Below are 17002 nucleotides of genomic sequence, written 5' to 3'. Positions count from 1 at the left end.
TATGGTAGAGTGGCCAGACAGAAGCCACTCCTTAGTAAAAGGCACATGGCAGCCCACCTGCAGTTTGCCAAAAGGCACCTGAAGAACTCTGACCATGAGTAACAAAATTCTCTGGTCTGATGAGACAAAGATTGAACTCTTTGGTGTGAATGCCAGGCGTCACGTTTGGAGGCACCGCTCATCACCAGGCCAATACCATCCCTACAGTGAAGCATGGTGGTGGCAGCATCATGCTGTGGGGATGTTTTTCAGTGAGACCCTAGTCAGGATAAAGGGAAAGATGACTGCAGCAATGTACAGAGACATCCTGGATGAAAACCTGCTCCAGAGCGCTCTTGACCTCAGACTGGGGCGACGGCTCATCTTTCAGCAGGACAACAACCCTAAGTACACAGCCAAGATATCAAAGGAGTGGCTTCAGGACAACTCTGTGAATGTCCTTGAGTGGCCCAGGCAGAGCCCAGACTTGAATTCAATTGAACATCTCTGGAGATATCTTAAAATGGCTGTGCACCGATGCTTCCCATCCAACCTGATGGAGCTTGAGAGGTGCTGCAAAGAGGAATGGGCGAAACTGGCCAAGGATAGGTGTGCCAAGCTTGAGGCAGCATATTCAAAAAGACTTGAGGCTGTAATTGCTGCCAAAGGTGCATCAACAAAGTATTGAGCAAAGGCTGTGGATACTTATGTACATTTGATTTCTCAGTTTTTTTATTTTTAATAAATTTGCAAAAACCTCAAGTAAACTTTTTTTTTCACATTGTCATTATGGGGTGTTGTGTGTAGAATTGAGGAAAAAAATTAATTTAATCCATTTTGGAATAAGGCTATAACATAAAATGTGGAAAAGTGATGCGCTGTGAATACTTTCCGGATGCACTGTAGTGTGTGTGTATATATATATATATATATATATATATATATATATATATATATATATATAATATGAGGTGTGCTTACTTTCTCACATAACTCTCACTTGGTTTATGTCCCAACACTGATTATTGCTTTTGATTCTTCATTACCCTGCATTGGAGAGAGGGTTCACATAAAAGTAACCGATTCAGCAATACTCAAGCCTAACAGCAGATTGCACTGTTTTTCAGAATTAGGCGAGTTCTGTATGAGTCACCATGAACAGCCACAAAGCCCCCTATAAGGTGCCATTACATCTTCTCCAACTGCTTTTATTTATTCAATCTGAATGCAAACAATCAAAATTTGTCAAATGCCAAAGTTGTGGGAAAATAATAATCCTCTAATAACCATCCAGAAGTGTCTGGGTTTTATTTTATGCCTAGTAATACTGTAACACACAGTCAGGGTCCAAATATCCCCACTGTTCATTAGACAATTTAAGTCTTTTACATATGGGCCCATAGTGATGACTGGGCATTTTTTCCAGATTTGGGTCTATCAAAAAGCTAGCGGGGGGTTCAATAGTCGCTTTGCCAGCTTCAGCTAAGCAGCTGGAGAAAGCAAGATGCCAAGCACACTCAGCGCTTTATCCCATGGCACACCTTTTACCTGTGGGAAACAGATGGTGCTTGCCTCCAGATTTCCTGGATGCATCCAACAGCTGCAGTCAGTAACAAAATCTTCAGAGGGTACTTTTAATATAAATTTAACTGGCACTACAGGGAGAAGTGGAACAGGGCATGTGTTACAAGTCGAGCTGGTGGGATTGGTCTGCCAATGACATCTAGTGGTAGTCTCTATCTTTACATCCAGAATGCAGAGATAGATAGAATGCCACATAGCAGTGTGAAGATCTTTAGAAAACAAACTACATGTAACAGTAATCTATTGAACTTTCAAATTACGCATAAAAGATTAGTCAATATTTGAATTTTCATTGAACACACACTTCCCTTTCTGGAAGGAAGGAGAACACAAAAATAATTCCTTGATTCCGATTAAATGTCTTGTATAACTTTTCCCATTCTCACAGACACCAGTAGTAGGACATAACAGCTTCCTCCTTTTCTGAACTAACTGAAACAAGACCCTCAGGACACCACCTGCAGGAGTACAAGAGACTGTTCAGGAAACCATTTGCAGCAATAGAACCATTACCCCTTCCAGCCTTTGCTCACTTTTTTGGATCTATTCAGATCTGGCATCCCAGCAGCCCTCCGTTTCCAGATTATTAAACATCGCTTTCCTTCTAAACCACTAAAAATACATTATATCATAAGGAAACAGGCATGTTTCACTGGTTTAGACAAGATAATACCAGTTCAGAGGAAACAAACAATTTAACATATCATGCAAATTATTTGTGGACCATATTGGCACATCTAAGCCTGGCAAGCTTAACTGCAGACAAACTGGATACAACATCAGTGGTGATTGGTTAAAAATAATTAATGGGTGGGGTGTATCCTGAGTGAGCAAGGTTCCAAAAACTGAAAGGAATTTCCACATTAGTACGTCCAACACAGTGGTCAGCGAAGTAAACAAAATATTTAAATTTATATGGAAAAATAAAACCTACAAGACTTTAAAAGTTTGTTCATGTTATTTAAAGTAATTAAGTGGAAAACCCCCTTTCAGATGGTAATCCCATATAGTCAAATATAGTAAAATGTTATGGTGATGTAATTTGTTTGAGTGTAACTGACTGCCAATGACAGGCAGTGGATATCACATTTCAATGATTTTGGGACTTGTCTTCTCATATATTTGTTGTGAGCACATGCAAACAAAGTATAAGAGCATGTAATCACCCACAGACTTTACCTATGTATGAAATGCCTCTTGGCACTACCTCAAAGCTCTTTAAGACCCACTCCCATAACTAACACAAACCAATGAAACAGTATTCCAGAGGGCAGCATATAAGTATTAACTGTTCAGATTTTCACTTCTAATGGCTCTAATGTAAATCCATCTTTAGAGAACAAAAAAAAGCAAACATGTACAGTAGAAAAAGTCAAGAGTCCAGCACGTACACAACATTATTTATTTGATACACACATACACACACACACACAAAAGTAACAGTGTTTTCAGTCAGACTTGCCCTGTCTGACATAAATCTTGGGAGTGTGCCATCCTTCAGGAGCATTCTTGAGCCCCGCTTTCTTCCATACACGTTTCAGCTCTTTCTCAAAACGATGCTGAAAAATAATATATATGAAAAACTGGTAAGGAAGTATACAAAGCAACAATAATGCACTGCTATAGCAGAACAGGAAAAATACTTTATTTAAAATTTCCAGATGCAATAGCAGAGGACTGTTTTGTAAAATAATTGGTAGAAATTGGGGAAAAATGCCCAAGGTATACTCCATAAAAGGATTTACACTTCCAAAAATAAACACCGTCAGAAATTAATAAACAAGGTTACTGGCATGACAGTTTATCAATTTCTCTTTCAAAGAATCAGTGTTTTGTATAATAAGGTTTTAAAAATAAAACATCACAACCATAAAATAAAATGAATCAGGATTTGGATGCAACTCTTTCAAAACATCAGGGAAAAAAATAGAAGTGTTAAAAAAAATCTAATTATGAAAAACATAATATATTAGGAGGGAAACAAAAAAAATCCATCTTCTGTAGATATTCAGAAAGCGTTTTGTGAGTGCAAAGCTGATAGCAAAAAAACTAGTTTGATTAGTGTGATTATTATTAGCATTCTGATACACACTAACAAAACTAATGATTAATTATTATACTCTTACGATCTCATGGGTACTTAATTCTTTCCAAGTCTATCAGGTTTCCTCTTTAGTTTCTACATCTCCCATTTACTATTCACTCTTCCTTTGACTTTGCTTTATTTACAGTATCCACCTACTCTCTGGGATAAACTCTGGCACCCTGCAACCCTAAATTGGAATAAGTGGGTTCAGAAAATTTACGGTTGGATAAATAAATAATAATTTCATAACTTTTTGTACCTCTCCGCAATAAAATACTATACCTTAAAAGAGAGGAAATTGAAGATTTTTAGATCAAAATAATCACTACAGCTATCAGACTAAGTACAAAATAACACTCATAACATGTTACAAAAAGACTTCAGTGATAATAATAATAAAAAAAAAAATACTGAACTGATATGGATAGACAAATAAAAAGATAGAGAGATGAATCAAGCATGAGCACTAGAAGTCACAGCCATTTTACCATCGCACCACCAAAGATATGTACCTTATGTTTAACTCTAAACTGGTCGGTCACGTTTATGTAATGAATCTGGATACGTGTGCTGGAGTGCCCACTGACGGACTGATGCCTGTCCATTGTCAGATCTTTCGATGAACCCAATACTGGCAATCAACGCTTTGGCTTTATGCAACTCTTAATTGAATAAACTCACTTTTTTAGGAAATGAGTGGATATATTGGGTGGTATGATGAACACATGGTTTGTACCTCAGCCTTTTAAAGGTATATGTGTAAATCTGTATGTTGTGCCATATCTGCAAGAACCTTCGCTAGGTATTCCAGTTCTTCTGCCACATCCAAAAGTGCAAATGTAAAGTCAATTACCAATCTCTAAACTTGCCAGCATGAGTGGATGAGAGCAAACTTTCTAATGCTAGTCCCTACATTACATCTAATTGTCACCTAGAGAGACTCACACTCTCCATGACACCAAGTTTAGATTACCCATGTTGGAAAATGGACAGGTGTATAGATTTGTCCAAATCCACTTTAAGGATCAGGATTTATGAAGTATCAAGAGTAAGACGGAAACCAACACAAGGCAGAAAGTTAAACACAATTAGGCATACACTCATTCTGGGCAATTCTGGGTTCCCTATTAACGTAACACATATGGCTTTGGGACATGAGAATACCAAGAGGAAAACTCAGGCTGATACTAGGAGAATTGTTTACATTTTTCAAAAATAAACAAGCTTAGAAATTAAACAGCAGGCGCCAATAAATGCAGCAATGACACCGTGACGTCAGTAACATTGTTTATTACAGGCAATAACAATGTCACTAGGTGACAGATTACATAAATCATTTTTAGGATAGTGCTGCAGACAATACAGTGCAAGTGAGAGGGTGAGCCATATTACGAAGGATAGAAAAAAGAAAAAAAATACTGCAATTTGTAATGTTAAATTTCAAAAACAGCATAAACCTTGGAATTTGGCTTAAAACAAATTATAATAGAGCATTTAAAAATCTAAATACATGTTTCTGAACAAAGCATCAGCTTTATTACACTTACAAACTTGTGCTGTTTTTACAAGTAAACAGAGCAACACTTTATTTAACAGCATGTTGTGAGAACAGGCAACAGTCATCCATCCATCCATTATCCAACACGCTGAATCCGAACACGGGGTCACAGGGGTCTGCTGCTGCCAATCCCAGCCAACACAGGGCACAAGGCAGGAACCAATCCTGGGCAGGGTGCCAACCAACCACAGGACACACACACACACCAGGGCCAATTTAGAACCGCCAATCCACTTAACTTGCATGTCTTTGGACTGTGAGAGGAAACCGGAGTGCCCGGAGGAAACCCACGCAGACACGGGAAGAACATGGAAACTCTACGCAGGGAGGACCCGAGAAGCGAACCCAGGTCTCCTAACTGCGAGGCAGCAGCGCTACCACTGTGCCACCGTGCTGCCCGGCAACAGTCATACTTGTTATAAATACTGGTGCTTCTTAGGTCTTTGTTATTTTCTTGCTGTAGTTCCTGTTTACCAATGACTCTAAGGTTAGAAAATACAACAATGGATCATACATTTTGCTGATGACACCTCTGTAATTGGATACCATCTACATATCTGTAGAAGCAAAGACTACAAATCCAGCAAACTGATGCCAAGATAACAGCTCCACATTGAATGTTAAGTTGCCATCAAGATAGCAGCCCTAACAGGACTAAGAAACTATTACTGACTTCAGGAACCACAGCATCGATCACATTCCCTTCATTACTGAAAGTGTGGACTATGAAAAGATAGACAGATTTTTTGGATATCAAATTTCGAACCTTTTTTTCTGGATCTGCAATGCTGAAAAAACATCCTCTCTCACACACACACACACGCACGCACGCACGCACACACACACACACACACACACACACACAGCATCATATGCACTTTAACAAATTAGTCTTAAGTGTTGTTACTACGTTGAACTCTTATCACAAAATTACTGAGTTTATATTTAACACATACATTAGTTTTGTAAGGGCAGTCATCAGTTTATCATGAATTTTCTTCATAGATATGCCAACCATCAAAGGTAACATAAAAAAACTTAAGTCACTGCCCTCTGTTAATCTTGTTTCAGCCTGGCATCTAATTCAGTGGCACCAAGTGATTCAGAGACAGTTTCTGCCCATGGACAACACATTTTAAACAATTACACTGACAACCTTTGCATTTTCCATTCACACAACTGCTTACTGTGTTTGATTCTAAGCATAGTCCCAATACGCCTTGCCTGTTGCCGACTTATTTTTTGATGTCTTGTAAAATGTAAATTTTCTTGGAGAATGTCAATATTTCATTCCCCATCCTCAGATTCATCTCTCCAACCTGCCTTTAACTATTTATGCACTCTATCATTTTTTCTCTCAAAACTCATATTCCCTTACTTCAGCGATACTCTGTACATTCCCGTTTGTTATTTTCACCAACCATATATTACTCCTATAAACAATTCCTCATACCTTGTATAAATGTTTCCCTTTAACATATGACATACCGCTTTAGGTGCCACATTTGGATAGCTTCATGGAATTTGTCCACACACTTTCAAGCATCTTTGAGTATGACAACTTCTGTACTCCACTGGCACATTTAATTTTACATCAGCTACATTAACACCTGGTAGCCCATCTCACACATTTACCACAAAGGCTGCACTGGCTCTCTGTGGCTTACTTTTCACACCATTAAGCTTTTTATGTTCCACTTGCAGATGTCTTAAAAAATCCAATCCCTCCCAATACTTTGAGGAATCATCTCTTTAGCCTATGACAATAACCGTGACCTCTTCTGTAATCAGCTTCACACTTTCCAGTCTCTTTCTTCAACACCTATTCAATATTCAATGTCAGTAAAAGATTTACAGCCTACATGTGACAGACTGGCAGTCAGCACTATAAAAAAAATACACTGTTTTATTTGTTTGTACTATTGGGTTAAGCCAGTTCTTGTGACAAATGCATTCAAACACCTGTACTGTCTTTGGGGATTGTTTAGGAATCACAATTATCCCCAAACCTAAAAAGAAGTGATAGACTACTAACACCTAATAGAGAATTACTGTTTGTTTAACAACAGCAGATCATTTTGCACTATGCTACTAGCATGTATCCTATCCCGTTCACCTGGAAGAATATTAACCCACATACTAGAACATAAAAGGCAGAAACATGCTATTTTATTTAAAAATAAATAAATAAATTCACTTTACTAGGAAAGGCTCGATTTTTTGTTTTAATTGGGCAAGTGTTTACCCTGAAGTAAAAAAAATGTTATGGACTATTGCAACCATTTGATATTTCAGAAACTCTGAATTACTACTTCATGTTATTTTTTTTCTGCTCTCCAGAGGAGTACGAGTGGGGTATGAGTTCTGAAAAAGGAAAGTGCAACATGCTTTACTGACCTGTAATGTATCCATTCTAACAAAATCTTACACACAACAAAAAAGAAAAATACACACACACACTTCTGGTGACCAAGACAAAGAAAAACATACTTAAGGTGATGTCTTCTTTTTGTCTCCTTTCATACTGAATTCTCCCATATTTCGTCTCACCAACCATTATGTAAGCTCAATTTCCTTATTATATCAGCCCTCCTACATATCTTTCACTACAACATCATTCCATCCTATCTCCCCCAGTTCTTTCTTCTAGCACTGCCATATCAAACACTCTACTCAGCACACTGTTCATACGCGCCCATCCCATTGCAGAATTCTTTTCATCATCCACTATTTGTTTCACCTTTAACTTCCCCTAATGTACATATTTTCGGCTTAATCTGTTTATTCATTCTGCACACCCATTGCAGCATTTCCATCCATCCATTATCCAACCTGCTATATCCTAACTACAGGGCCACGGGGGTGTGTTGGAGCCAATCCCAGCCAACACAGGGCACAAGGCAGGAAACAAACCCTGGGCAGGGCGCCAGCCCACCGCAGCCATTGCAGTATTTTCATCTCTTAAACTCCACTTTTTTCCAATCTCCCTTCTAGTTACTCCTCAGGTTTCTGCACCACATAACACTGCTGATCTCACAATTGCCTTGTGTGTTTTTCCTTTTATCTTTGCTGCCATCTCTTTATAACAAGAATATTCCACTATGTAATCTCAATCTCATTTCAAACTGCTCTCCTATTCCAGCTTCACAAAGGACTGCCACATTTGATTCATTCACCATACATATTTTAATCAGTCTTATATACTGCTCAGGTACTCCATTCTCTCTCAAGCTCCATCAAATCTCTTCCCTTGGCACTCTGCTGTTGCCTTTTATAGACCTTGAGAAAGCCTTTGCTTTTCCTCCTTCTCTGTTTGCAACAAGGCATACCTTTAACTGAACTGTTGCACCACCACGTTTTGGATGAAAGGTTTTTTGAACATTTCTGCCTGCTTAACTTGTGGCCAGAAACGCAGCCGCACTATTTTGCTGCTGTCAAATAATTACACTAACCACTGACCCCTAATTCATGCTTGGTGACAAATCAGCGCAGCATAAACATCTGTAAAAATTCACATTTGATTCCAGCTCCATTCCATATTTAAATAGGACAAGTGAAAACAAAGTTTCTGAAGTTTTTAAAAAATCTTTTGCTGTACTTTCTAAACATATATCTATATTAATAAAAGGCAAAGCCCTCAGTGACTCACTCACTGACCACTAATTCTCCAACTTCACGTGTAGGTAGAAGGCTGAAATTTGGCAGGCTTATTCCTTACAGCTTACTTACAAAAGTTAAGCAGGTTTCATTTCAAAATTCTACACATAACGGTTGATAACGGTCGACAACGTCCGCCATGTTGAACTTTCTTATTCATGGCCCCATCTTCACGAAATTTGGTAGGTGGCTTCCCTGCGCTAACCAAAAGTGATGTACGCACTTCTTTCAATGGTATGATGCCACTGTCGGCCGCCATATTGAACTTTTCAACGGTCTTTGTTACTTATGGGCCCATCTTCAAGAAATTTGGTATGCGGGTTACCAACGCTGAATCCTACTTACGTACATATATACGTCCAAAGCCTGCAGCTGGGTCACCGTGTGAGGCGGTGTTGGCTCCCCGATCCCAACGCCTCCCACGTTGTTGGCTGCCTGCCTATATAAGGCCACCCATCGCTCCAGTCTCTACATTCTCTTCCTTGCTTCGCCACGGGATTCACGTTTCCCTGCCGATAACTACAGCGTTTTTATTTAATCCATGGCTTCTCCGCTGTTTTATTGTTCATTTATTACGATTATAGTTATTGTGTAGGTATTTTAGACTTACTTTACATTGTTCAGGTATCCATTTCCTTCATCATTCCAACTGTACCCCCATTAACCTGTCTATCGAGGTGATCACCATCGATCAAAGAACTGTCACTTAGCGAGTGGTTTCCATGCCCGGAGATGGCACCTACCTTTTCCATTCTCTTTGTTACCTATTGCACGGCTATATCAGGCTCACTCTTGATATCCGGAGGAACATTGTGTCTTATGTATTGAATGACTGGGACAGGTTCAAGGTGTGGACTGATGACGGTACAGGAGATAATTATACTACACAGGAGCACTAGAAGAGTGAAATGCTTAAGCCCTTCACTATGCATCTGCATGCGAGTTGATGGCTGCCGGTGAATTGTTCGGTTGTCGCTTTTTAAGTGTACCGAAATTACCAAATATTTTACACCTTTTGACAACCGCCAATGCCTCTTAAACATCTTAGACTCACAGGTGACGATTTCAGTAGTGGACACTTTGATGTTTATGAATGTTTAAACTCTCAAAAGCTGGATGTGAAGTTATCGATGAAACCGGTTGTATACGTACAACGCTTGACAGTTGCTGAATGTCTCTTCAACACAAGTCCTTCAAATACTGTCGTGATTGAAACAAACCATGAAACTCAAACCGATTATGAGAGCAGCAATCCAAGCTGTGAGATTTGAGACAAGATTACTGTTCACATGGCCAACTGTACGTTACACGCTCAAGAGTAAGCTCAGCACACAGCTTGGTCATATTACAATCGGAGGGCCGAACTCACAATGTGGTATACAAAGAGATCCTTAACAAATAATTATTTGTATATTTTCCCTCAGTTTAAAAAGGTTTAATTTTCTTCTTAATAAAAATTTTAAGGCAGTACTTTGCCGCTGCAAAGCGCAGGTATTTTGCTAGTCAGTTATAAACTAAACAGCACTGTTGTCATTCTGAGTCAGATTTTTATTTAGCAGGTAAGGTGAGATTCTTAATGACAACAGTTGTGTATATGGTATATATTGCCATTGCAATCTTGTATTAACATTTATAAATATGCAGTTTTGAGTGGTTATAAATCTAAGTAGGGCAAATATAGGAAGAAGGCAAAAAATACAGCTAAACTATGTTTTGTTTAAATCGGGGATCTCAAACTCCAGTCCTGGAGGGCCACAGTGGCTGCAGGTTATCAATCTAACATTTTTGTTAATTAGTGACTTGTTTTTGCTGCTAATTAACTTTTGAATTAATTTTAATTGACTTGGTTTTTAAGATTTATTTCTTCATTGTCCTTCTGAATTGCTCGAATTCTTTCTTTAATCAGAAATGAAATGGGACATGAGTGAGCCAACAGAAGACCAACTAAATAAGGTCCTCAAACTCATACCAATTTCACTCCAACCAGTTGCTTAATTAGATGCCGAGTGTTGTAAATTAAACCTGTACTTTAATTGCATGGCTTGTTGCTGCTCTCATCCGCATGTACGTGCTATAGCATATATTTTCAAAATGGTTGATTTTTTTCTTTACTTTCTTTTACTTTTAACATTCCTGAGACCTCCACCTTTTTATTTTCAGATATTTTATTATGGTCACAGTTTGCTGGTCATGTTTTATTTCATTTTGTATCTCATTATTCTTTGGCTGGTAATTAAGGAAAAAGAAAACATAATTGACTGAGTCTTCAACAGCAAGTCAATTAGAATTAATTCAAAAGAAGTAAATTAGCAGTAAAAACAAGTCACTAATCAAGAAAACGGTTGGAATGAAAACCTGCCGCCACTGCAGCCCTTACAGGACTGGAGTTTGAGATCCTTGGTTTAAGTAGAGGTTATTAATGTAAAAATATCAATTAAGTACATAAAATTTTTTTCAATGTTTATTTGGATTAAAGACAAAAGTAAGGTTTCACTGGGGTACACGCACTTAGTTTCAATGAAAATATTACCAACCCATTAAGAATGGCAGACAACTCCCTAATGATTGTTTTTCTGGAGCTGATCCAGTTCTCTGTATTTCTAAACTACTTAATTAATTACATTCATATAGCTCTTTACTAGCTACTCAAAGCACTTAAACATACTCAGTGGGGAACCTCTACAACCACCACCAATGTGCAGTATCCACCTGCATGATGTTATGGAAGCTACAGTTCCACCTGTACGCTCATCACACATCAGGTATTAGGCGATGAAGTTAGCCAATAAAGGACACAGGATAACTGAAGGTCAGAATGACAAAGCTATGGTGGGCAATTTAGGCAGGACATCATGAATCACCCTACTTCTTCTGAAAGATACCCCGGGATCTTGATCTTTTATGCAGACAAAGTCTCAGACCATAGGTTTTACATCTCATCCAAAGGAAATCACCTATGTTTACAGCAGTGCCTTTGTTCAGTGCACTGGGGAATTAAGATCCACACCTAGACCACAGGCTAACTGCCCACCATTGGGCTCACCAACACTTCCTCCAGAAACAACCCAAACCAATTTTCTCCAAAATCTACTATTTCTCTTAATTAGATTACACAAGAAAAACTTTATTAATCCCAAGGGAAAATTTAGATGCACACAGCAGCAGAACCATAAAACAACAAAGAAACAGGCTCACAGGAGACATAATATAATCAATCAATAGACTGTGACCAGAGTTAACCGAATGATGAAGCAGGCTTTCCTGACAACTTTGTTCAGACATTGTGCATCTTCTGAAAAAGTTGCTTCCAAAAGAGACCATTGCATAGAATAATACATTGGCTGCCACGGACTGGTACAGCATCTCCACCAACATGCTTAATAGCCACCAAGAGATCAGAGGCTCCTTAGGAAACCCCATTTCCTCATTTCTATCTGTCAACCTGCACACCTTTTGTGCCACAACATGCATGCCATTTTATTCTACCACGTGAATTAAAGACAACTTGAAGAAATACAAATGAGTGTTCTATACCAATATGTATGTCCTGGTGTATCTTGGTATTTACCTATCTGGTTTTAATGATGTAGAGAAAAGCCAAGCAAAATGACACCTTTTATTGGCTAACTAAAAAGATTACAATATGCAAGCTTTCGAGGCAACACAGGCCCCTTCATCAGGCAAGATGTAATGGTTTTAATGATGCAAATGTGTAATAGATTATTTCTCAGTAGGGAATAATGAATGAATACATGCACCTCAGGGTTACACTTCACCCTGCTTTTTTTAACCACAATGGACGGCGTGTATTTTTGTTTAGTTTTAATATTCTTTAAATTAAGGAGCCTTGCCTGTATATACCATTATAAATATAACAAAATCCTAATAAGCAGTGTAAGCCACGGGGTCTTAATAAGAAATAAAAAAATTAAATCAATAACACTATATCACAGACATATCCAAATTAAATATAGCTCATAAATGACAGAATTTAACTAACTGTCCCCGCCCTTGACATTTGCTACCCTCACCTGCTTTCTTTTCCTGCGCCCTTCATTTACTTTGCGTCGTAGAAACTTGGTTCTCTTCAGTAATTTTTTATATTTGTGCCGATTCATCTTTCGCCGTCGGATCTCTAGCACGTTCTTGCAGACTAGGGGCACCGGCCTGTTCAATTCTTCCTCCAAAATCTCCTCTGCTTCAGAAGACCACCGGGAGCCACTATCTGAGATCTGCCAGTTCACTGTGTTCTCCTGGACAAGAGGGTTGAGATTTGGAACCCCATTGTTCCTTTCTGGCAGTTGTACCGTAATAGGGCCAGCGCTGGGGCTGTCTAGCCGGGGAAGGGTATAATGCAGGGAAAGCCAGCTCTCCAGCGGCGACACTGCCATTTTTCTCGGCACAAGAGCATCGTCAAGGTCAGGCTCAAGAGTCACCCAAAGCTGAGGACGAGATCCCGTTCCAGTTTTTGTGCTATTATATGCCCGGCTTTTACCCAGGCTGAAAGAATGGCTAGCTGACGCTGTGTAAGTGCCGGCTAACTGCCCTGTGTGCCGCAGACAGCCTTAAAACAGAAGAAACATATATATTAGTGGGGGAACTACTTTATCGCTCTCCGACTATTAAATGATTGGGAGACGCACACAACCAAAAATCGTTCCATTTTAAACAGCAGTATGATACGCAAAAATTAGTAATGTCAGAGGACACAGTCAGACAAAGATGTTGGGTGAAGTGCAGCGCCTCTTGGCCTTCCGAGTGACTAGGTGCCCGACTGCTTTACCCAACCTGAGCTCTCCCTGCTTCACACTTACCCGTCAGTCTAGACGCTATTCTCACCCCAAACATCCTAACACACGTTTTCGGGTAAATGAATGAGCAGACTAAAGTGCTGAGCTTCACACTAACGTGAAGCTTCAACGGAAGCGCGTAAATTAACACACTTCCGGTCCTACAGCTTTTGCGGTCCCATAGAAACGTATTTTAATGTCGATTTTTAAAGTATTGCCAACACTACAACTGATTTAATGAGTTATGCAGACTCTCTAAATATAAAATGGCAATGTTTTGTGTGGATCACGCTATTATAACTTGTGTCGTCCCTCTTGTAATGTTAAAAGATTTTAAAGAAAGTCGGAGGAAGTAGAGGACAATTTTTAAAAACTGGACAGAAGAAATAAATCATGATTTGTGATAAATGTTATGTTTGATCTATTGAAATATAGTAAAATACACACTTGTACATTTTTAGTGTTCGCTGCGACATACGTAACCCATAGTCGTGGGAACCCCATCTGTTGCGGTCATAGGTTTCTGCGGAAAGGTTGACACACACCAGAGACTGAACCGGGAAGGGTGTGCGAGACTATGGCGCGAGAGGGGCGCACGTCATAAGTGACGTCAGCCCAAAAATACACTCCTTCTCGCGCGCTGTGCACGGGCTACTTTTTTACAATCTATTAATATCTACAGGACAGTAGTGAGACCATCTACTGTATGTTATATGGGTTGGAGACGGTAGCACTGACCAGAAAGCAGGAGGCAGACGTGGAGGTGGCAGAGTTAAAGATGCTATGATTTGCATTAGGTGTGAAGAGGATAGACAGGATTAGAAACTAGTACATTAGAGGGTCAGCTCGCGTTGGAAGGTTGGGAGATAAAGTTAGAGAGACGAGGTTACTTTGGTTTGGACATGTGCAGAGGAGAGATGTTAAAGACAGAGCTGACAGGAAAGAGGAAAAGAGGAAGGCCCAAGAGGAGATTTATGAATGTGGTGTGAGAGGACATGATGCAGGTGATGGGTGTAACAGAACAAGATTCAGAGGACAGGAAGATATGGAAAAAGATCCTCTGTGACAACCCCTAACGGGAGAGCCGAAAGAAGAAGAAGAAGATACATTATATTATTACAATACAGATAACAAAATATACAAAGTACAAAACATTCAAAAAATAACATAATGCCAGGGGAATATTGTCATACATAACATATATAAACTGCATATGTACATATTAAATACATTTATATCTGGAAAATAAATGTAATGCTTTAATTGCGTTACTATTTTTAATATTTTTGATAGAGTATATAAAAGAATTAAGGTCATCAAGTCTGGAAGTCTGTCACTAACTCATTTTGTGGATAAAGTGTTTTGCAAGTAATATGCAGAGATTTATTACATATTACATTGTTTGTTACTTTTTGAATATCACCATTCTCTAAATTTATTATACTATTTATTTTCTTTCCAAAATCCTTCATTAAAGCAAACCAAAACTTTTTCATATATACACAATTACAGAATACATGTTTAGTACATTCAGTATTTTCATCATAAAAGCTGCATACATTTAATATATCTGGAATAAATTTAGATATTAAGCTATTGTATTATGATCGTATGTGAAATTGCTTTCCCTCTATTTGTTAAAATATTTCTATCAGGAAGTGTCCATGCCGTTTTCCAATCAACATTGTACTTTGATGCCCACTTAAATTGTACAGCAGGAAGTGTTTTTCGAATTAGTAAATCCTTAATAAACTTGTTGTTAAACTTTCTTTCCGTTACACTAATCCCATTTACATGGACGTTATGTGACGGGAGAGTATTTTTTCTTATAAGGGTGCGTATACATTCAGGGACTGAATCTATGACAGATGTATATTCCTTTAATGAGACTGTAAAGTTCTTTTGAAGTAAGTATTCTGTATATGCAAAAAAAGCCCTCTTTCATTTATGAGTTGACTTACTAATAGAATGTTATTCCTATACCAGTTATCAATGAATAAACTTTTCAGTCTCTGGATTATGTTTTTATTGTTCCAAATTAGACGACGTTGCGGGAGAAGCTGCAATGTGTTTGTGGATAAGGGATCACGAACGTAAATGAATTTTGATAACTTAATTGGAAGTTCCCCTACTGCATAAAAACATTGTAATAAAAAGTTAAGACCACAAACTTTTTCAAATATAAAATTTGGTATTATGTTCCAGATACTGTGAGGTTTTCTAAACATATATTTTAATCCAATTTATTTTCAGAATATGATTGTATGTTATAAAATCTAGTTCGTTGAGTCCACGGTCACAATATTTTTTATTCCATTTTTTTTATTTTGTGTGATACATTATTCCAAATGAAATTATACGGTATTTTGTTTAAAAGGAAATTTCTGGTGCTGAAAATCTATAGGAAACACGGGACTTGGAAACACTGCACAGAGCAAAAAGGTTTAAATGACAGTTTACGTTAACCGAGAGAGGGTATACATTAATATGTAGAATTAATCCAGCTATATTGGTCCTGCAAGATATATTAGGAATGAATTTGAATACAAATGTGAGCACAGTGGCTATGTTTTTTTCAATATGGAATACTTATTACTTTAAAAGTGAATGTAATACAGCGAGACGGAAACGTCATTATTCTCTGTTTTGAATAATTTTCAAATACTGTACCAACCAATTTTCTGCGCCCACATTTTCCATCGGATGGTTAAGGGATGCAAGAGGCAAGAGCAGCAGCTTCAGTGGTGTGACGTCCAGGAACGGTTTGGATACGAGATAGCAGTACACGCATGGAGGTGGACAAGAGGCCAAACTACTCACAGAAGACACGCGTCAAGTGAGAAGCGCTGCATCTGATTGGACAGGAAGAATTTAGATCTGTTAGGCGCTGAATCATTGAGCCTCACAGTTATCCAGGTTTATTTCACTGAGTCTTTTATGGATTTGTTCTGGGAAGATCGATTGAGAGTGCTTATGTAGATCAGCAAATGTATTGTTAACAAACCTCCTGGGTAAAGCACTGAGACACACACACATTAAAACCACCTACCTAATATTGTATAGGTTCACCTTGAGTTGCCAAAACCGCTCTGAACTATCGAGGCATGAACTCCACAAGATGTCCTGTAGCGTTTGGCACCAAGACATTAGCAGCAGAACCTTTAAGACCAGTAGGTTGCTAGGTGGGACCACCTTGGATAGGACTTGTTTTTTCCAGTACATCCCTCAGATGCTCAATCTGGGCAATTTGGAGGTCAAGTCAACACCTTGAACGCTTTGTCGTGTTCCTCAAACTATTCCTAAATAATTTTTGTATTGTGGCAGGGTGCATTATCTTGTTGACAGTGG

At 38.5% G+C, this 17002-nt stretch overlaps 1 protein-coding gene across 1 annotated transcript; it reads right to left on the bottom strand.

Moving 5' to 3' along the window:
- Positions 1-2951: 2951 nt before the first annotated feature.
- aurkaip1 (aurora kinase A interacting protein 1) lies at positions 2952-13820 on the bottom strand. The gene is made up of 3 exons (XM_039756190.1): positions 13679-13820; positions 12896-13428; positions 2952-3122 (listed from the first exon to the last, which is right to left on the bottom strand). Exons 1-3 carry the CDS (start codon positions 13710-13712, stop codon positions 3012-3014), a joined length of 678 nt encoding a protein of 225 aa, XP_039612124.1. The 5' UTR covers positions 13713-13820; the 3' UTR covers positions 2952-3011.
- Between the last annotated feature and the right edge of the window lie 3182 nt (positions 13821-17002).

Source organism: Polypterus senegalus, chromosome 6, assembly GCF_016835505.1.
Source record: "Polypterus senegalus isolate Bchr_013 chromosome 6, ASM1683550v1, whole genome shotgun sequence".
Taxonomy (NCBI): Eukaryota; Metazoa; Chordata; class Cladistia; order Polypteriformes; family Polypteridae; genus Polypterus; species Polypterus senegalus.
Note: the sequence above shows the minus strand (reverse complement) of the source record. Positions and strands in the feature narration are given on the sequence as shown.